General features: G+C 36.4%; 1 protein-coding gene across 5 annotated transcripts in view; it reads left to right on the top strand.

The window, feature by feature from the left end:
- OSBPL1A (oxysterol binding protein like 1A) overlaps window positions 1-22,994 on the top strand; it is a 218,802-nt gene that overhangs the window by 59,490 nt on the left and 136,318 nt on the right. For all 5 annotated transcript variants that reach the window (XM_032421388.1, XM_032421389.1, XM_032421386.1 and 2 more), the window contains 6 exons: window positions 6,171-6,232; window positions 6,335-6,379; window positions 7,596-7,669; window positions 7,780-7,843; window positions 17,136-17,234; window positions 18,397-18,519. In XM_032421388.1, coding sequence (XP_032277279.1) covers window positions 6,171-6,232; window positions 6,335-6,379; window positions 7,596-7,669; window positions 7,780-7,843; window positions 17,136-17,234; window positions 18,397-18,519 — 467 coding nt within the window. The remainder of the gene's footprint in view (window positions 1-6,170; window positions 6,233-6,334; window positions 6,380-7,595; window positions 7,670-7,779; window positions 7,844-17,135; window positions 17,235-18,396; window positions 18,520-22,994) is intronic.

Below are 22,994 nucleotides of genomic sequence, written 5' to 3' on the forward strand. Positions count from 1 at the left end.
TTTTCCTACCTGGGAATTAAGTGAAGGAATCATGAAAGTGCCAAAAGAGTCAGTACCCTAAAATTGATGTTAACAGTATGATTCCTAGTGCCTTTACCAATTTCCCAAAGACTTGAATAGTTTTTCTAGGTGGTGGTTTATAATGGTTATTCCTTCATAATTTAGATTCCAAAAGCATTCCAGTGTAACAAGAATTAATAGTCCCATGCAAATAGCAGTCTAAAGAAATGTCCCTGTAAACATCAAAAATTTGATGATTGTTTAAATATACTTTAACCCTATAGTTTATAAGTGTTCTTGATAAAAGTGAAGATGGTACCTTCTGAGAAAGTATTTTAAGTCTTACTGTCTGCATTATAGAAAAAAAATTATTAAAATAGTCTGTTTCTTTGGCATATTGTATAACTTTCTCACTTATTTTCATACCTATTTTAGAACAGTTTTTTAAAAATTGCAAAACTAATGCTTAAGCGTTCAAAATGAAGAAAATGATGGTACCCACAAAGTGGAATCGCCTATGACCCAAATACCCATAAACACTTAGCTTTTAATCGTTAGTTATTATTCTCTGGTAGACCAAACTTTTTTAAAAAGTTTAAAATAATAGGGGCGCCTGGATGGCTCAGCCAGTTGGGCATCTGACTCTTGATCTCAGTTCAGGTCTGATCTGAGGATTGTGAGTTCAAGTCCTGCAGTGGGTTCTACACTGGGTGTGAAGCCTACTTTAAAAAAAATTTTTTATTTATTTTTTTTAAAGATTATTTTTTTATTTATTCATTTGAGACACAGAGATACAGAGAGAGAGAGACAGCATGAGCAGGGAGAGAGGCAGAGGGAGAAGGAGAAGCAGGCTCCCCGCTGAGCCAGGAGCCCAATGTGGGGCTCGATCCCAGGACTCTGGGATCATGACCTGAGCTGAAGGCAGATGCTTAACCATCTGAGCCACCCAGGCGCCCCCACAAATTTTTTTTTTCAAGTTTAAAATAATAAATACTAACTCAAGAGTATAGGCAAAAGGAAGGTCATATGTTACTAATATCAGAATACAGAGTTATTTCATGGTATTACAAAGTAGGCATCAGAAGGGATAGAATCAGGAACCAGGAGCTATTAGGAATCAAGAAGGCTACCACTCATTGGATGTGTATCCTTCTCTCAATGCTTGATCTCTCATTTCTTTCTCTTAGCAGATCAGTTTTCCATTATACATGCTGGAAGATGACTGCCCTGAACTCCATTCGGTAGACCAGGATTTCCTAACCTCAGTTTTAAATTTCAGTGGGAGATAATCCAATGGCACCCACTGTGTTTGGGGCCTGCCTCTGATACAGATAGCTGGAACTCTGGGGCAGGGCCTTATGGTGCAACCATGGCTGCTACGTCTCCCCCAGGGGGTGTGGAAAGAGCAGTGCTCAGACACTGGTGGAAGAGTGAGGGTTGGCACTGCCTCAAAGTGTCTACTCCTTCTGTTTTATGGCTTGTAAATAGAGTTGACATATTAAACTCGTACTTTTTATCAAGCATCAACAATTTTTCCATATTGTCTCCAGAAGCATAGTCTTCTTGGCTCACCTTCTGGATAGTATTTCACATGGATATAATTTACCACCCAAAACTCCAATGATATGGACAATGATTATCTGTTTTTCTACTACTAAATTTTCCCAGTTTTTAAAAAAAAAAATGTTTTACCTTTTTATTCAAATTTGTTGATCCTTTTCTTTGATTTCTTTGAACACTTCTAGACTTAAGTCAAGATTTGGTAAATATTTGATTGTTTTCTCCTAGCTTATCTGTAATCACATTCATTCATTAAGCAAATGCTGAGCCTCTCCTGTGTGCCAAGAACTATTGTAGGTGCTGGGGATCCAACAGCCAACAAAACCTGACAGTCCCCACACTCTCAGAGCTTATGTCCTAGTGGGAGGAGATAGACAAAATGTAAATACACATATAATGTCAGGCAGTGAGGTGCAGAAAAATAAAACAAGATGAAGGGGATAGAGAGTGATGACGTGAGGGGGGGGGGCGCCGTTGTTTTGGAAAGCATGTAAGGGAAGGCCTCTGTGAGCACAGAGCTGAGTTAAGGGGTGAGGCCTGAGGATATCTGGCAGAAGAGCATTGAAAACCAAGGGCAAGCAAGTGTAAAAGCTCTGGGGTGGGAGAGCACTTGGCATATTTAAAGAAGAAAGCTGTCAGGGTGCCTAGGGCAGGGGGGAGAGGGGTAAATTCGGGAAAGTAGCCAGAGGCCCAGCCCTGTTTTTGCAGGGTTTTGAGTAGCAACGTTTATATAGGAGTGTGTGTTAGGATGTGAGACTCTCAAATTGCTAATCACTTATCTTTATACCCTTCATTGAGCAATCTTTCCTTGTCCATTGTTTATGCCTTTCTCCTACCTTTTATTATTCTCCCTCTCCCTCCCCCAGCTTGGGCTCTCTCTCACTCTGTCTCAAATAAATAAAATCTTAAAAAAAAAAAAAAAAAGAATTTATGCTCTTTTGTTTTCTGTTCTCTTTCATTGCTTCATCTGTCTCTTCTTTTGCAAGTATCTCATTTTTAATGATTGTTTTTGTAATGTGTAAATATCTGATAAAGTTTCTCTCTTTTTTTTCTTTTTTGGACAGTTATCTTTGACATTCTTACCTGTTTATTCTCCCAGATGGCATTTAAAATAATTTCTTCTAGGTTTGTAGTAAATATACCATTGGTATGTTATTGAAATTACATTCTGTATAAATTCCTTTGAGGAATGTTGACATTTTTATTTAGTGTTCTCACTAAAGGACAAATTTATGTCATGTAAAAATTTAAATATTGGATCATGCCTGGTTTTTATTTTGTTGTGTTTGATAAAAGATGTACAATTTTGAATTGACTGGTTATGGTGCTCATCTGGGTAGGGAGGCTATTTCATTCAGTTCAAAATGTATTTTATTTAATTCTTACTGTGTGTCAGGCACTTTAGGCATTGAATCTAGAAATGAAGGCTCAGTACTGGAATTTCAGCTACTTGGCAGGAGTTCAGAATTTATTTTTGGTGTAGGGCAGAATTCTGTGAAAGAAATCACATTGTCCTCCTCCTCTTCGCCTAAAGGAATAATTTCTCAAAAATGCCCTGTAGATAGAATAAAAATAACAGTTGGCAGACCTTTTTATAAGACCTCTTCCTATATGCTAGCTAGAAAACTTGAAGTGGCTATTAATTTCTCAGTTAACACTTTAAAAAGTTTTTTCCCCACTAAAGTTATAATTAGTCCAAGTTTTGCCCATTAGCAGTCCTATAAATCTACCTTTAAAATCTGAAACCCTTAAACTTCTCTCTCTATTTTCCTCTGTCTCCATTTTGTCTATGGCTCTCTAGTCCAGACCACTGTTACCTTTCACCTGGACTATCGCTATTGCTTTGTAACTGTTCTCTCTGCTTTTCTCTTGCCCACAGTTACAAGGCATTTTCCACACCGTAGCCATGGTGATCTTTTAAAAAATGTTTTTATTATGGAAGTTATCAAAGCTTAAAAATAGTATAATTAATTGATGTGCTCTTCACTCTCCTTCAGGAATTCTCAAAACTGGCCACTCTCCTGTTATGTTATTTTGTGTATAAATATTTCAGTATAGGGGCGCCTGGCTGGCTCAGTCACTCGAGCATGTGACTCTTGATCTCGGGGTTGTGAGTTTGAGCTCTATGTTGGGTGTAAAGATTACTTAAAAATAAAATCTTTAAAAAATATATTTCAGTATATTTATAAAAGATAGGGCTTCTTTAGAAAAAACTATAGCCACATGATGGTTGCACAGCTCTGAATATACTGAAAACCACTGAAATGTACACTTTAAATGGGTGAATTATATGGTATGTGAATTATATCTCAACAGAGCTGTTAAAAACATTGCTACAATAACATCCTGTTAGTAACAATTTTACAAAACCATCAAATAGCCGTAGTTCACATTTCCCCTGTTATCCTTCTAAATATTTTTTTTTTTTAACACTTTGACAGTTTTAAACATAAGTCAGATCATGTTACTCTTTTTCTTAAAACCCTTCAGTGGCTTTTCATCATATTTAAAATAACCTAAACCCCTGTATTGACTCACAAAGGTCTGACCTACAAAGCCCTGACATGATGTGGCTTCTGGCTTCTATCTCTCTTGCCCAGTAAATTGTTTTTAGTGTTCCATCTACTGGAATGCCCTTCTCCTATATTTTCTCAAGACTGGATCCTTCCTTTCAATTTAAACACCTTTTCCTCAGAAAGGCCTACCCTGATCAGTTGCCCAGTCTCCAGTCTAAAGTGGTATCCTAGTCATTCTCTATCATATCATTCACTTAAAAAGTATCAGCATAACATGGTTTATTATCTGCCATGTAATTTTTAAAAAATATTTATTTTAGAGAGCTGGGTGGGAGGTGGGGAGGGAGAGTGAGAATCTAAAGCAGACTCCCCGCTGAGCACGGAGCCTGATGCAGGGCTTGATCCTGAGATCAATGCAGGGCTGAGATCGTGACCTGGGCCAAAATCAAGAACCAGATGCCTAACTAATTGAGCCACCCAGGTGCATCTCTGCCATGTAATTTTTATTGATTTACTATCTTTTTCTCTTTTTCCATGCCACCCTGCCCCCCCGCCCCGATTTTTTCTGTCATGTTCACTGCTGAATCCCCAGTGCCTAAAATATTAGTTGGTGCATAGTAGATCCTCATTAGGAGAAATTCATGCAAAAAGCTGCCTAACACCACAGCCAGTGTTTGGTATTTATAAAAAGGTTATTTGATCAGCTATCAAAAGAATGAAGTCTTGCCATTTGCAACATCATGAATGGAACTAGAATGTATTATGCTAAATGAAATAAGTCAGAAAGACAAATACGATTTCACTCATATGTGGCATTTAAGAAACAAAACAGATGAACATAGGGGAAAGGAAGGAAAAATAAAAGATAAAAACAGAGGGAGGTAAACTATAAGAGACTCAACTATAGAGAACAAACAGGGTTGCTGGAGGGGAGGTTGACGGGTAAATGGGCTAAATGGGTGATGGGCATTAAGGAGGGCACTTGTGATGAGCACTGGGTGTTGTATGTATGTAATGAATCACTAAATTCTCCTAAAACCAATACTACACTATATGTTAACTAACTTGAATTTAAATTTACAAAAAATATAAGTTTATTTGATAGAATATATTACCTTAAACCAAGTTCCAGTTAGGTATGTTACTTTGAAAGTGCCATTTTCTACTCCCAGGTTAGGAGATTACTTTTTTTTTTTTCTTTCTTGGCTAGCTTGCTTCATATAGTGGCCTGCTCACTTCAGAACTCAAAAAAGTAACTTTAACAAATTCTGTTCTTGTTTGGCAAAACATAGAGTGCTCGCATGTATAACGTTGCAAAAGTTCCAATAATGCCTTACTGGTTTCATTCTCCATTATCACTTTTTTCTTTTGTCCTCAATTGTGGACCATCATGCTCTTAGCTTGTGAGCTTTCTCTGCTACCTGTTCTCTGGTGAAGCTGCTTAAGAGTGGCTATGGTAGGCCAAGTAATGGCCCCTTTAAAGATGTGATTAGTTAAGTATCTTGAGATAGGGAGATAATCCTGAGCTATCCAGGTGGGCCCCATGTAATCACAGTTGTCCTTACTGGGAGGATGGCAGCCATGGTTGCAGTGATGTGCTTTGAAGCTGGGACCACAAATCAACAGGTGGCTTCCAGAAACTAGATAGGGGCAAGGAAATAGATTGTCCCCTAGAGCCTCCAGAACGGGTGAGACCCTGTCTACACCTTGATTTTGGCTCCAGTGAAACTGATTTTGGACTTCTGAGCTCCCCAACTATAGAAGAATTCGTTTGTACTGTTTGAAGCCACTAAGTTTATGGTACTTTGCTATAGCAGCAATGGGAAGCTAATGCAATGATTTTAAAATAAGACGACTTGAAGGATCACAGAACCTCTACAGAATGTTCTGAAGTTAATCTTGCTTGCTGGCTTAATAGTTAGCTACCAAAATGGGGGCCAGAAAGAGTTGAGATGGCAGCTTCAGGGGGGTAACTTGGGAGGAGAAGAAAAAGCTGTGGTTGTTGGAATAATTGAAGAATATTATGTGCTGTAATAGCATCTGTTTTATATACAATTAAGCTCTTGATTTCTTTCTTTCCTTGTTTTTACACAGATCAGAAACCCCTTGACCTTGCCCAGGGTGCTGAAATGAAACACATTCTTATCGGTAATAAGGTATGTAGTAACGGACTACTTGCATATGATCCTTTTTAGAAAAAGATTTTGAATTCTTGAAATATATAGATGGCATTTTTTATGAAAACATTTTTTTAACAGGTTGTCTACAAAGTGTTGAAACGATATGAAGGCCCTCTCTGGAAGGTAGGCTGGGATATTTTATTTATAAAACTGGAAAGAATTCTCAGGTGCTCCGTTTTTGTTAAAATAATAATTTAAAGGGTGCCTGGTGGCTCAGTCAGTTGGGCGTCTGCCTTAGGCTTGGATCATGGTCCCGGGGTCCTGGGATCGAGTCCGGCATCAGGCTCCCTGCTCAGCAGGAGTCTGCTTCTCCATCTGCCCCTCCCCCTGCTTGTTCTCTCGCTCTCTCGCTCACTCTCATATAAAATTTTTTAAAAATTTAAAAATTATTTCTGACTTAATCCTTCTTGGATCTGACAACATTAACCATTTTCTGTAGTGCTGGAATTCATTAGGCTTCCATTTATTGTAGCAATTGCTGTCCTTTGTGTTGATGGTCTGACACTTTTAGGTGACAAGCTTATACAGAACAGAGTGGGAGAACATATTTTTTTCCTTAATCAGAGAATTACAATGTTTTTTGTTATGAATATTGAAGTAGGGAGGACTTATTAGGAAATTTAATACTTGAATTGTCACAGAGCACACATATAAAATCTGGTTCTAAAAATTCACATTTTGGAGTTCAGTTATTTTCTAGCATTAATTATTTTAGAGCATGCATTTTCTTTTGCACTTGCAAGCACTCCCTCTATATATTTATGCACAAGTATGTTTATATTGTATAAAATCAGAATACTCTTTATTTAGTGTTTCATTCCAGACTTTGAAGTCCACAATTGAAAATCTTCCCATAATATCCCTGAACAATATTGTCAGAACTATAAACAGTGTTCATTGTTGGTCTTATTAGTATGGCATTTCTTCTATTCCTGTCCCTCTGTAGTGATAAAACGTTTTCATTACTGCACTGAGTACCTTAGTTCATGTTTGATACTTTTTAAAATTTTTTTTAAACTTCTTAAAAGATTTTATTTATTTGATAGAGCACAAGCAGGGGGGAGCAACAAGCAGAGAGAGAGGGAGAAGCAGGCTCCCCGCTGAGCAAGGAGCCCAATGCGGGGCTTGATTCCTGGACCCTGAGATCATGACCTGAGCCAAAGGCAGACTCTTAACCAACTGAGCCACCCAGGAGCCCCCGCATTTGATCATTTTTTAATGTTCGATAGTACTATCTAGATGAAAGACAATGATAGAACTGTCATAACATATTTTTTATCAGTCAGGTATTTGAATCTAGATGTGTCAGTTGGAAAATCTTTGCCAATTTTTCCCTTAGAGTTCAAGATTTTTTGGCTGGAGGTTATTCTGGGTAGTGTTAGAACATGGAGTCCTTTCATGGTATAGGAAACAGTAAGTATTATCCTGATACTTATTAAATTTCATTATCTAAATTTTGAAAGATTGAAAGTTTCACTTACCTCTTTTCCTTTTGTCTTGATAATTTAATATTTATTTTGAAGGCCTGATGCAGTCCGTAATATTTATCGCCAGGGATGCAAGCACCTAACTCAAGCAGTATGCACGGTAGGATGACACATGCATCTTTTGCTCAAACCATGAAATTAGTTTTGCAAGTAATTGACCAAAATTATTTTTATAAAGCTGCCTTGTAAAATCTTGGGGGTAGAAGGCATTTGTATATGTTTTTACTTGAGAACAAGTAAAATTGTGGAATATCTGTTTTAAAAATATAATCAATTTTTATTTCCACATGTTGTGGATGAGAGATGAGTTACCTGAAAACATAAAGAGCCTCTGACATTTCTGTATGTGTATGTGTGTATATTCACGTTATGTGCATGTGTGTATATACAGACGTATGTATGTCGTACATGTATCTGTGTATTTATACATGGGTAAATTGGGATAATGAAAGTTTTTCTGGTTTTAAAATTTCAAGCCTGCATCAAAATTGGGATTCTTGGGTTTTCTAGGTTCACTGTTTATACTTTTACTAACCAGGAGAAAAAAGGAGTTTCTTCTCTTTAGAGATTAGTCTAAGACTGGAGCCTAGACGTGCTTTCTTATTTCCTACTTCACATCCTTTAGAGTTGTCACCACGTTGTGGCAGTCCATCTGCTCTTTAGAGCATGGCACCTGCCTTTCTCAGGGCAAACACCCCCAGAAGACCAGGTGTTCCCCTTGGGGAGTCACAGATGTGGCCCATTCCCCAGCAGTACCACCTAATTACACAGCCGGCCCCTCAGTGTCCTCCCACCCTGTGCTCCTTTCACAGTGGACCAGAGGGCCAGGGTCCTCTCTCTCATCTTACCCGTGTCATCTTGTTTTCTCTTTCAGTGCAGTCCTGGCCATTCTCTTCTGTTGCTGCCGTAGACACATCTACTTAATACCAAGCTTTTTCCTCAGTTGGCCCTTTATCTCATTCTTGTCTGCCTTAAATCGAAAAACAAACGAGTTGCTCCACTTGCCCTTTTAAAATTTCTTGCTCTTTAACTTCTGTGGAATTGGTTAGCTCCTGCTGTGTTAGCCCTCACCTTGTTTTATAATTTGTGTCTTTTCTGTAAACGTCTGCTTAAAGCTTACATTTAGGAGTCACATATCAACACAAGCTACTGAGCATTCACTGATGGCTGTAAAGCACTCTGTTTACTTTGTAGTTTCTTGAGGGAGAAGCTTAGGTTATTGACTTGAGATCTTTTCCTAATATGAATGCTCCAGCTGTCAGTTTCTTAGTTTTCTTCATTGTGCAGTTGCAGCTACCAGCACCATTCATCTCCAGAACTCGTGATCTTCCCGAACTAAAACTCCATGCCCTTCGGTCACTAATTCCACTCCTCTCTATTCCCAGGCCCCGGCTGTCCCCACTCTACGTTCTGTTTCTAGGAATTTGACCTTGCTAGGTACCTCGGATAAGTAGAAAGAGGCAATATTTGTCCTTCTGTGACTGGCTTATTTCACTTAGTATAATACCCTCAAGGTTCATCCATGTTACAGCATGGGTCACAATTTCTTTCCTTTTTGAAAAAATTTAGTTGTGGTAAAAAAGCACATAACATAAAATTTACTATTTTAACCATTTTTAAGGGTACAATTCAGTAGCTTGAACTGTATTTACTTTGTTGTGCACCAGATCTCTGGAACTTTCATCTTGCAAAAGTGGAACCGTATCCATTGAGCAACTAACTGCCTATTTCCCCAACCCCCAGTGCCTCTCAAACCATTGTTCTAACGTTTTGTTTCTAGGAGTTTGACTACTTTAGACACCTCTTGCAAGTGAAACCATACAGACATGGTGTCTTTGAAACCATGTCTTTTTATGACTGCCTTAGTTCACTTAGTCTGGTATCCTCAAGATTCATCCATGCTGTAATATGTGACAAGATTTCTTTTTTAAGGCTAAATAATATTCCATTGTAGGTATAGACCACATTTCTTTACTCATTCATTTGTCAGTGGGTATTTGAATTGCTTCCACCTCTTGGTGATTGTGAATAATGATGCAGTGAATGCAGATGTACAAATATCTCTTCAAGATCCTGCTTTCAATTCTTTTGGATATAGACTTAGAAGTGGAATTGCTGAATGATGTGGTAGTTCTATTTTTAACTTTTTGAGGAATTTCCCTGCTGTTCTCTATAGCAGCTGCCCCATTTTATGTTCACACCAACAGTGTGCAAGGGTTCCAATTTCACTTTCTCCATATCCTCATCAGCACTTCTTTCCTTTTTTTTTTTTTTTTTAATATTGAGCATCCTAATGAGTGTGAGGTGGTATCTAATTGCAGCTTGATTTGCATTTCTGTAATGACTGGTGAGGTTGAGGATCTTCTCAACTGCTTCTTGGGTATCATATATTGTTTTTGGAGAAATAATCTCTTTAAGTCCTTTGCCCATTTTTTAACTGGCCTGTTCGGCTTTTTGTTGGTGTTGAGTTGTAGGAATTCTTTGTATATTCTGGATATTAACCCTTATCAGTATATGATTTGCAAATATTTTCTCCCATTCTGTGGGTTGTCTTTACACTCTGTTGATAGTGCCCTTTGATAGAAGTTTTTAATTTTGGTACAGTCCAATTTATCTCTTTTTTCTTTTGTCACTTGCGCTTTTGGTGTTATGTCCAAGAAATCATTGCCAAGTCCACTGCTTTGAAGTTTTACCCTTATGTTTCCTTATGAATTTTATAGTTTAAGCTCTGATGTGTAGGAAAGATTTCTCCTGAGGCCTTTCTCTTTGGTTTGCAGATAGCTGCCTTCTTGCAGCTCTCTCATGGCTTTTCTTTGTGTGCAAGCATCCCTGGCTTCTCTTCCTCTTATTAAGGATACCAGTCTTACTGAATTAGGGCCCCACTCTTGTGACCTCATTTAATCTTAATTTCCTCTTTAAAGGCCCTATTTACAAATAGTCTCATTGAGGGTTGAGGCTTCCACATATGAATTTGGGGAGGACACAGTTTAGTCCATAACAATCACTATAGTCACTCCAGCTCTCATATGGGTACTGTTTGCTTTGTATATCTTTTTCCATTCTTTTGCTTTCAGCCTATTTATGTGTGTCAATCTAAAGTCTTACAGAGAGCATACAGTTGTATCTGGTATTTTTATCCAGTTTGACAACCTCTGCCTTGTGATAGGAATGTTTAATGAGGGGCGCCTGGCTGGCTTATTCAGTGGAGAGTGTGACTTTTGATCTAGGGGTTGTGAGTTTGAGCCCCATGTTGGGTATAGGGATTACTTAAAAGTAAAATCTTAAAGTGTTTAATGAATTTGTACTTAATATTGTTATTGATATGGTTGGATTTCTGTCTGCCATTTTGCTGTTTCTATATTCATTTTGTTCTTTGTTCTTCTCTCTTCTACATAAGATACGTATGTCTCATATACAATTTCCTTTTGTTTATATTTTACTATATTTTAAAGTTACTTCTTAGTAGTTGGTCAAGGTATTATAATGGGCATCTTAATCTATCACAAACTACTACTTCCTTCCATACTTATTATGCTTTAATATAGTTCCACTTCCTACCCTTTTCTTTGTGTTATTATTATTGTTATATATATCATGACTACATGTTTAAAAACTCAATGATACAGTGTTATAGCTGTTGCTTTATACAGTTTTATATGTTTTAAAATATTTTTATTGAACTATAATTCACATCGTATACAGTTCACCCACTTGAAATGATTCAGTAATTTTTGGTATGGTCAGAGACTTGTGCTGACCATGTGGAGACCACAATCCCTTTTAGATCCATTTCCATAATTCTACAAGGAAACTTCATACCCATTAGCAATCATACCCCATTCCTGTCAGTACCACCCCCTTCTAGCCCCTAGGCAGCCATTAATATCTGTCTCTATAAATTTGCCTATTCTGGAAATTTCATATAAATGGAATCATATAATATGTGGCCTTTTGTTTCTGGATTCTTTTGCTTAGCATAATGTTTTCAAGGCTCATCCATATTGTAGCAAGTTATCATTACTTCAGTCCTTTTATGGCTAAATAATAATCCATTATATGGATAGACAGTACTTATTCATTCATCAGTTAATGAATATTTGGGTTGTTTTTACTTTTTGTCTCAGTGCATATTTGGGGTCATTTCCTTGCTCTGCTATAGCTCCATTCTTCCTTTATCCTCTATCCTATTACTGTCATATACATTACACCTCAGTATGTTACAAGCTCAACCATACAATTTTACAGTTGTGTAAATCACTTTAAATTATTTGAGAAGAGAAAATATATATTATATTAGAATTACCTATGCAATTAACTTGTCCAGTTCCCCCCGCCCCCCCAACCTTTGGTGTCACTTTCTTTTGGTCTAAAGAACTTTTTTTTTTTTTTTTGTACTCTTTTGTTAGGTATACCTAATGAATTGTCTGAGTCTTTTTTTATTTGGGGGTGTATTTTGCCTTCATTTTAGAACAATAGTTTCATAAGACAGAGAAATTTTCTTTCAGCACTTTAAATATGTCATCCCCTTACCTCTATTCTTCATTGTTTTTGATGCAAAGTCAGCTGTTAATTTTATTGTGCTTCCCCTGTATTTGATGAGTCCTTTTTCTCATTAGTTTCAATATTTTCTGGTTTTGGCTGTTAATAGTTTGACTAAGATGTGTCTAGGTATAAATCTCTCTGGATTTATCGTAGTGGAGTTTATTGAACTTTTTGAATATGTATAATTTTCATTGAACTTGGGAAATTTTCACCCATTATTTCTTTAAATATTTTTTTTCAGCTTTTTTCTCTCCTTTGTGACTTTGTTGGTACACATGATAATGCCCTGCCATGATTTTTTTTTTTTTTTAAAGATTTTATTTATTTATTTGAGAGAGAGAATGAGATAGAGCATGAGAGGGGGGAGGGTCAGAGGGAGAAGCAGGCTCCCTGTTCAGCAGGGAGCCTGATGCGGGACTCGATCCCGGGACTCCAGGATCATGACCTGAGCCGAAGGCAGTCGCTTAACCAACTGAGCCACCCAGGCGCCCCCCTGCCATGATTTTTTTCTTCCCTTCGATCTCAGATTATCTTGAGTGAATTTTTCATTACAGTTCTTGTAATTTTCACATCCAGAATTTCCATTTGGTTCTTTTTCATAACTTGCATCTTTTTATTGATATTTTCTATTTGATGGGTTATTATCATTATGCTTTCTTTTAGTTCTTTACATATGATTTACTTTAGTTTTTGAATATTTTTCTGAGAGCTTTTTAAATGTCTGGCTCATTTTCCAGTTTGTTGCTTGGCTGAATATATTTAGACTTCATGTTCTGTGATGGCTTTTCCTGATTGTTGGCCACCAAGATTGCTGTTGTTTTGAGAAAGCCCTGGACTTGGAATTTTCAGGGCCCTATTCTAAATAAAGTCAGCCCCAGTATTTAAAGCTTGCCCCATCATGATGCAATTTGCCACAGAGTAAGGAGGAGGGGGGAATGGAGCAGACTCAGGCTAAAACAACATCCAGTGTTCTTACTGAGAGATTCAGTAGATTTTTCTTGAATAAATGCTTTTCAATATGTTGAATGTCTTTCATCAATTTTCAGAGTTGGGGAATGGTTGTTTTGATTGGGATTGCATTAAATATATAGATTTACTTGGGGAGGATTGTTACTTTAACCACATCAAGACCTCTAAGCTATGAACATTGTATCTCTCCTTTATTGAAATCTTCTTTAATTTCCTCTTACAACGTTTTTGTTAAATTTATGCTTATGTGTTTATTTTTTAAAGCTATTATGGACATGAAATTTTCATTTTCTATTTTTTGCTGCTATTATATATAAATTTGTTTTGAGTCCTGTAGCCTTGCTAAATTCACTTAATAGTTTTGGTAGCTTTTTTGCAGATTCCTCAGGGTCTCCTACATGCACAATCATGTTGTCTGCAAAAAAAGATAGTTCTATTTCTCTACAATTCATATGCCTTTTATTTTTTACCCTTTATTGTACTTGATAGGACCTCCAGTACAACTTTAAATAGAATTGGTAAGAGCCAGCATTCTTGTTTTGTTTGTTGTGTTAGGTACAAAGCATTGAGCCTTTCATTATTGAGTTACTAGCTATAAATTTTTCATAGATGCCCTTAATTTGCTTTAAGAAGTTATTTTCATTTCCTAATTTACTGAGAGCCCTTACCATGAGAATCTGTTGATTTTTATTAAATACTTTTTGCATATTATTGAAATGATCATAGGGTTTTACTCATTTTAATATGGTTAATTACACTGTTAGATCTTAGGGTGTTAATAAACCAGTCATATTGCTGGGATAAATTTCAGTTGGTCATGATACATTATTTTAATAAATTGTTTGCTAATATTTTGTTAAGGATTTTTTGCTTCTGTGTTCCTGATGGATATTGGTTTTTATTTCTCTCTTGATATATTTTGTGTGGTTTTGGAATCTGAGAAATACTGGTCTCATATAATGAATTAGAAAATATTTCTTTTCAGTTTCTTGGAAGAGTTTTTGTAGGATTAGGTTTATTTGTTTCCTAAATGCTGATATAATTCATGGGCCAGAAGGTGGGAGTTTTTTGTTTTTTTGTTTTTTATGGGAAGGATAGTAATTACAAATTTGTTCAGTTGCTGAGGGCTAGTTCAAATTTTCTATTTCTTCTTGGGTTGGTGTTTGTAATTTTTGCCTTTCAAAAATTTTGTCCCTTTTCTTAGGTTATCAAACTTTTTGTTACTTATATTCCCTTATTATGTTTTTAATGTTTGTATGATAGGTAGTGTTGTGCCTTCTTTCATTTTTTTTATATTGGTAATTTGTGTCTCTTTTTTTCTTCCCTAGATTAATCTGGCTAGCAGTTTATCAATTTTATTGATCTTTTCAAAGAACTAGTCCTTGATTTTTTTTTGAAATTTTTTTGTTTTTCTATTTTCTATTTTTGTTCTTTTAAAGAAATTTCTCTATGCTTTGGGTTTAATTTGCTTTTTTAATAGTTTCTCAAGGTCAAAGCTTCTTAAGGCCTATCTTCTTTACTAATACAGCCATTTAAAGCTATACTTTTACCTTTGTAACTGTTTTAGTTTCATGCTGCTAATTTTGGTATGTTTTCATTATAATGTAGTTCAAAATATTGTCTAATTTCTACTAGAAACTAATAGAAATTTCTATTAATAGAAGTTGTCTTTGAACCAACGAATACTTATAGGTGTATTTAATTTCCAAGTAATTGGGGTTTTTATGATCTGTTTCTGATTTATAATTTAATGTCATTTTGGTCATTGAATGTATCCTATATGATTTCTGTCTTTTCAAGTGTATTGAGACTTGCTTGATGGCTCTATGTGTGGATTATCCCAGTGAACACACTTGAAGATAATGTATATTTCGCTATTGTTGGGTTTAGAGTCCTATAAATATTCAGTCATGGTGGTTGATAGTGTTGTTCAGATCTGTGTTTTTGCTGATTTTTGGCTAATTGTATCAATTGCCGAGAGGGCTATCAAAATAACCAACTATGCTTGTGGAATTGTTCATTTCTCAGTTATTGAACACATACATACCAATGATGTTGTCTTCCTGAATAATTGACCCTTTTCTTATTATATGGTGGCCCTCTTTATCTCTTGTAATATATTTACTTTGGAAATCTATTTTGCCCAATATTATACAACCACTCAGGCCTTCTTATGCTTACTGTTTGCATGGTATCTCTTTTTCTCTCCATTTCCTTTTAATCTGTATATCTTTATTTTCTATCTGTGTAGATAGTATCTATTTGGGTCCCTATTAACCATTCTGAAAAATCTGCCTTTTAATTAGACTTCTTTTGAGAATATGTTCCACTTTCTTCTTCATATATCAGGTAATTTTGGATTGTATCCTTAATAATATGAATGTTAAGTCCTGGGGATTCTGGGTTCTGTTATTTTTCTCTGTTAAATGACCTGTTTTAGCAGGTCATTTTCTTGGCTGGGTTTAGGTTGTAAACTCTGTGTCTTGGGTGGCAGCTCTGATCTGCATTTCGAAAGGTTGTATTTAAGAGACTGCTCTGAATCCTTTCTCAGCATCAATTAGACATGTGAACAGACATAGTTTGGGGATCTCTTCTCTTTTTCCCTTGGAGGATTACCCCCACTCTTTAGTATTTCTGGATCCCTGGCTTTCCTTTATTAATTCTCAAAGACAGAAAGACTGTGGGTTTTTCCATGTGTGCCCGTGCTGCTTTCGTGTCACCCTGTGGACTATATGTCCCAGTTGAAAAACCTTGGGGATGGGAACTTATTTGCATAGTTACTTATTTCGTTTCCTCCAAAAACATGTGCATTCCCCATGAGAGTCTGTCAACTTTTGTTCACTCTCCAGTTCCTTAAGGCAGTTGCTTTTTTTTTTTTTTTTAAGATTTTATTCATCCATTTTGAGAGAGCGCGTTTGAGTGTGCATGAGCAGGGGGAGGGGCAGAGGGACAGAAAGAATCCCAAGCAGACTCCATACCCAGCGCAGAGCTCAATTTCACAACCCCAAGATCACAACCCAAGCTGAAATCAAGAGTCAGATACCCAAATGACGCAGCCTCCCCACCCCCGCCCCCAGCAGTTGCTTTTTATAGTTGTTTCCTGCAAGGAGGAGGGTGGTACTCTTGTAGGGCCTTGAAGTAGAAGTCTATCTTTTTCCATTCCTTTTTTTTTTTTTTTAAGACTTTATTTATTAGAGTGCGAGCAAGAGAGCACAAGCGGAGGGAACAACAGAGGGAGAGGGAGAAGCAGACTCCCCACTGAGCAGGGAGCCCAATGTGGTGCTTGATCTCAGGACCCTGAGATCATGACCTGAGCCGAAGGCAGCCGCTTAACCGACTGAGCCACCCAGACACCCCTATCTTTTTCCATTCTTAAATCCCCTCACTTTCCAAACTTATATTTCAATGAGACACATTTTTTTTATCCTCTTTTCCTTTCCCCCTTTTTTATCAATCTTATATGTACTTACTCTTTTACACTCAGTTCAAATGTTTTGTACATTCAGCTCAAAAGGTTCTGGAGAATGGTATGAAAGAAGTTGGAGCTGTGGTATTTAAAGAATTTTATAGCCCAAGTGCATGCTAAGTTATTAAACATAAAAGACAAAACTAAAACTACATACCTAATGGACTATTCGTATTTACTTTGAGTAACTACAAATATGAAAGCCAGATGTTAGCTGCAATGCATGTGATATTCCCAATGCATCAATTTTTTTCCCCAGTTTTTACCAATTGGTATTTTAAATGTTCACGTGGGTATAATTAAGCTATGTTAATACTGTTATGTGTTGTATGTACTGTTATGTGTGTGTGTAAATATATATATCCTATTTTATGTGCATGAATGATATTGTCTTACTGACTTCTTTATATCCAAGGTAAAATCCACTGATAGCTGCCTCTTCTTTATTAAATGCTTCGATGACACTATTCATGGCTTCAGGGTTCCTAAGAATAGCCTTCAACAGTCGAGAGAGGTAATTTTATGGATTCATTTATCTTTCATAAAACTTAACATTTAAAAACAAAAAATATAGGATCAATTCAATATTAACATCTAAAATCTTGTTGACTGGACCTTTTTAATGGGGGCAATTATATGAAGCTTGAAATTTGGCCTATGAATTAATTTCGTTATCAACATGTACCTGCAGATATTTTCTGTTCATAATTATCTTTATTATTTTGATTTTGTGAATCATTTTTGGAAAAAATTCTGAATGATTATGTAGTCTGCCTCTTCATTTATAGGTACAGAAACTGAAGCCAGTAAGATTGAAGTGCTCTCTCAAGGTCACACAGCTTACAAGTGACAAAACCTGGCTTCAGCTTAGGTGTTCTGATTTATTACAGTATAACCTCAGTCTTCCTTTGTGGTAAATTGAACAGCAGCAGCAAGCAAGAAAATTGGGGTTGATGTGACAGAAATTCATAGTGCAGTTATTTAATGGAGACTCCATATTCCTTTAGATCAAAGGAGTATTTATAGACCTGTCTTGTTTTTTTGTAAATTATGTAAGGGGTTAAAAGAATCTATTTTCCAAAGTGGTTACCTTTGGCCCTGCAAAGAATCCTAAACGATCTAAACTTCTGATGCTCTGACCGTATCATAAAGTGGTAAAATTTGACCTTGAGTAATGCTGTAAAAAATAAGGAGGAAGTAACACAGATACTTTAAGGGCAAATATTCTTTTTGTGAAATCACCGATATTTTAAAAACATTAGTAAAAGCTAAAGCATCAAGGCAATTTTTGGCTTTCTTATAGCTTGATTACAAGTTAGTGAAATAGTATTTCTGGATATATTAGTATATAATAGCATATCCAACAGTATTGAGAATCTATAATTTTAAGTGAAAAAATTTCCACCCATTACTCAGCTTTTATAATGTGTGTTTTAATATTATTGAATATGTAAACTTATAGATGATATTTTTTTAAAGTATTAGGAAATTTTTTTATCCAGAAATGTCATGGACCTGCATCATTCTTTTGTTGTTGGTTGGTTTGGGTTTCTTTTGTTTTTTTGAGCCTTTAATATTTTCTCCATGTAAATTTTATGCTTTCTAAATTGTTGCTGTATTATCTCTTTTGAGTAAAAATGCATTTTACTTTTATTTAAATTCTTGGATTATTTCAGGACTGGCTGGAAGCAATAGAAGATCATTCTGCTTATAGCACTCACTACTGTTCCCAGGACCAGCTGACTGATGACGAAGAGGAAGATGCAATTTCAGCTGTAGACTTGAAGGAATCCTTAGAGGTATGTAGAAAAACCAAACCTGACTTTTATAGCTAACTCTGTCACCAAGAATTTTTTTTTTTTAACGTGAGGTTTTGAAATTAAGAAATCTGACAGCAGTGGAGATAATATTGCTCTTTATCCAGTAATATTTTATGCTATTTATAGTGTCTGTTATGATACTATCAAATGTCTCTGTAGATAATGCTGTAAAGATACTAGCCTGTGCCCATATGTATCTTTTTTGGTTAAAATTTTTCCATTGCTGTGATCAGATTGTCATTCTGTTTGAAAACTGCCAGTAGGGGGAGCATGCAGAGCTTGACTTGCTGCCCTTTATGACTTCACTGCATATTTCAGAGTTTAAATAATGCAACCATAGTGATACCTTTCCTGGCTGGTAGTTTCATTTAAAATCACTTGTAATCTGTAACTTCATTGATTAGAGGTAAGATAAAGCGTCAGTAATAAAAGGATAGGCCTATATCTGAAGTGACGTCAATGTCTTAGCCATAGAGAAGTATCAGCATGTGTTATTGAAATGAAATAGGTATTTTTTTCTGGGCATCAGTTTTCTGGCCGTGCCTTTTAAATGGGAATTGGGTTTGGAAGAATTAGAACTACAAAAGGATGATGGAGTTTCACTCCAAATAATTATGTCAGGACATATCAATTTGCCTACTAAATTTAATCTTTTTTTTTTTTAATTAAATGAATTGAATGCAGGATTTGAATGTTTCTAAATTAACAACTTCAATGAAGTTAAGTTTGCTAATACCTAAGGAGTTTTATTGATGTAAGGACCTGTAAACTTAAATCAGAAGGAGATTTTGGCTCTTTTGGTCCCTAATCCTATCTTATGATGGAACGTTAAATTTGAGCTCTTACATGTTTTGTTGAAGACATTGCCAGAATTTATTGACATTCGCTTTACCAGTGCTACTTCTATTTTTTTTTAAAGCCTAATGTGTAGTGTGACAACCATAAACATAATTTTCAGATCTGTGAACTTTGCAAAAATAACATCTACCAGAGCATCTAAATAACATTAAACTGTTTGGGTAAAAAAGAAGGTTTACATATCTATGGCCAGAATCATGTTAAACAAGTAAAAAACAAACAAACAAACAAAAAACCCAAAACTGTGCTAAATATTTTAACTTTTCGTCAGGATTCCCTACCGGAAAAGAAGTCCTTACCTTATCCTCAGAATAAGGTAAATGATAAAACCTGGAAGGACTTACAAAGCATACCAATCTTTCCTAGGATTATGGTAATTTTAAGACATTTTTAATGGAAGCTACAGGTAAAAGCGGACTAACTTGCATATCATTAAAAAAAATCTTTCTTGAAAAAAATGTTTCTTTGGCATAGTTTTCAGTTTTTCATGTTATTAACTTCCACTATACCTTTTATTTTATTCACTTGAATATCATGCTTTTATGTTAACTTTAAAACCATTAAGTTTTTGCCTTCTAGATTTTTATAGCACCTGAAGTTGGGGAGAGTTACAGCAGTGTTTAGCCTTTCATGTTTTGCAGGTTACAAACATATTTCTGTCCAACAGAATTTGCTAATTCTGTGAATCTTGACTCTATCTCAACTCCTGAAGTTTGGTCCAAAAATAGGTTAAAATCTGAAATGAGCTGTTAAGTTTGTTGAATTGTAGTTTGTGGTAGACTGGCTCCAGAATGCCTTTGATCATTGGATTCTTAAGTTGTGAGGATATTCTGGGACCTATTTGTGAAATGAGATCTATTCTAGATGTTTATAGACTTTCTAAAGGAAATTAGGAACTCTAGGATTAAAATACTCTAAAGCCATCTGAATCGACATAAAACTAACCTTATTTCCTCAACATGGTTGTGGACAAGACATTATGGGGGAAAAATGTCCACACTGAAAAAGTGACCAGGTTATGTGATGTTTTTGGTTTCATTTTATCTCCACCCAAAATGAGGACCCCCAAAAAATTGAAAACAGTATTTCTCTTATCTCTCTGTCACTGCCCTAAGGTTAGGTCTCCAGAGAGAAAAGTATAAGACAAATCATAGAAATACTGGCCTTATGGTTGTTGCCTTAATGACAACTTGAAAATATTTTAAATATAAAAATGGGAAGAAAATTCAAGCACAGTGTTGGTGTAGAAATGCTGTCCAATACGATAGCTACTAGACACATTTGGCTGTTTATACTTAAATTAGAATTAAGAATTCAACTCCTTTTAACTCAGCACAGTTCCAGGTGCTCAATAGTCTCATGTGGCTACCACTCTGGACAGTACAGTGTAGAATGCTTCTGTCATTGTAGAACATACTATGGGACAAAACTGGGATAGGCTCTTAGATTTGGGGTGGCACAAGGAAAGTGGGGGTTTCATTTGTTGACGATACCTTGATTCTATAGGATCTGAACTCAGTGTTATAAGGATTTAATGAGCGGAAGACGCTAAATTGTGCTGATAGATATGTGAGAGAGAATTGCCTTTTTCTCTCTATATCCTTTCATTTAATTTTTTTATTTTGTGTAAATATCTGTTGCAAAATAACACATTAAGATTACAGAGCAGGGCCATAATGATCCCCAGGTACCAAGAATAAATGTGCTATGTATTGACTTAGACTGAGGGGAAATGGAATTGGGCTTGGGGTAGGGAGCCTTGGAGGTGAGACTTGGGGCACGAGTGCTTGCAATCCTGGCTGTTTTCTGTAAAGAGGAATGTCATCAGGGTTCTATAATCTCTAAAAAGTTTATGTACAATAAAATGAATGCATTTTGTCCAATTTGACATGTTCTGACAAATGTATATACCCTTTGTAACCACCACTTCTCTCAAGATAGAGACATTTTGGGGCACCTCGTGGCTCAGATGGTTAGGCATCTGCCTTCAGCTCAGGTCATGATCCCAGGGTCCTGGGATTGAGCCCCACATCGGCTCCCTGCTTGGCGGGAAGCCTGCTTTTCCCTCTCCCACTCCCCCTGCTTGTGCTCTCTCGCTCTCTGTCAAATAAATAAAATCTTAAAAAAAAAAAAAAAAAGTAAGTTTCCATTAAAAAAGAAAAAAGATACATTTTTATCACCTCAAATTTCCCTGGGGCCCCTTGCCAGGCAATGCACTTCACCTCCATCTCAGGCAATCACTGATCTGCTTTCTGTCATTATAGGTGGTATCAGTTTTGTCTGTTCTAGAATTGTATGTAATTGGAATCACGCTGTATGTGCTCATTGGAACCTGTCTTCTTTCACTACGTGGTGTCAGTAGTTTGTCCCTTTTAATTGCTTGAGTAAGGCGGTCTGCTTCTGTTCTTACCAAATGTAGATTGTCTATAGCAAATAGCCTGGAATTTAACCTCTCCCCTACCCTATTCAGTCTTTCCTAGCCCTTGATAATACATTCTGAGCTGTTTTCCTAAGCCAGGGATAATAAAGTGGTTTAACATCAGCTTAAACAAAACAGCAAATTTCTGGGTGGGCAGAACTAGGAGCAGGAGGCCTGTGCTGTGAATGTGCTCAGCTGCTCACCTGGGTACCTCCTGCTCTCTGTTCTTGAATTCTGTGCCCAGACAACTTGGGTTTAAAATATCATCATGCTCGTTTGACAAAGTACAGCATCCTTTCTTGATCAAAACTCTTCAGAGTATAGGGATAGAGGGTACATACCTCAATATCATAAAAGCCATCTATGAAAAACCTACAGCGAATATCATTCTCAATGGGGAAAAACTGAGAGCTTTCCCCCTAAGGTCAGGAACACGGCAGGGATGTCCACTATCACCACTGCTATTCAACATAGTATTGGAAGTCCTAGCCACAGCAATCAGACAACAAAAAGAAATCAAAGGCATCCAAATTGGCAAAGAAGAAGTCAAACTCTCACTCTTTGCAGATGATATGATACTTTATGTGGAAAATCCTAAAGACTCCACTCCAAAACTGCTAGAACTCATACAGGAATTCAGTAAAGTGGCAGGATATAAAATCAATGCACAGAAGTCAGTGGCATTCCTATACACCAACAACAAGTCAGAAGAAAGAGAAATTAAGGAGTCGATCCCATTTACAACTGCACCCAAAACCATAAGATACCTAGGAATAAATCTAACCAAAGAGGCAAAGGATCTGTACTCAGAAAACTATAAAATACTCATGAAAGAAATTGAGGAAGACACAAAGAAATGGAAAAACGTTCCATGCTCATGGATTGGAAGAACAAATATTGTGAAGATGTCAATCCTACCTAGAGCAATCTACACATTCAATGCAATCCCCATCAAAATACCATCCACTTTCTTCAAAGAAATGGAACAAATAATCCTAAAATTTGTATGGAACCAGAAAAGACCCCGCATAGCCAGAGGAATGTTGAAAAAGAAAAGCAAAGCTGGCGGCATCACAATTCCAGACTTCCAGCTCTACTACAAAGCTGTCATCATCAAGACAGTATGGTACTGGCACAAAAACAGACACATAGATCAATGGAACAGAATAGAGAGCCC

The sequence above is a fragment of the Phoca vitulina genome, unplaced genomic scaffold (assembly GCF_004348235.1).
Source record: "Phoca vitulina isolate PV1807 unplaced genomic scaffold, GSC_HSeal_1.0 scaffold24, whole genome shotgun sequence".
Classification (NCBI taxonomy): Eukaryota; Metazoa; Chordata; class Mammalia; order Carnivora; family Phocidae; genus Phoca; species Phoca vitulina.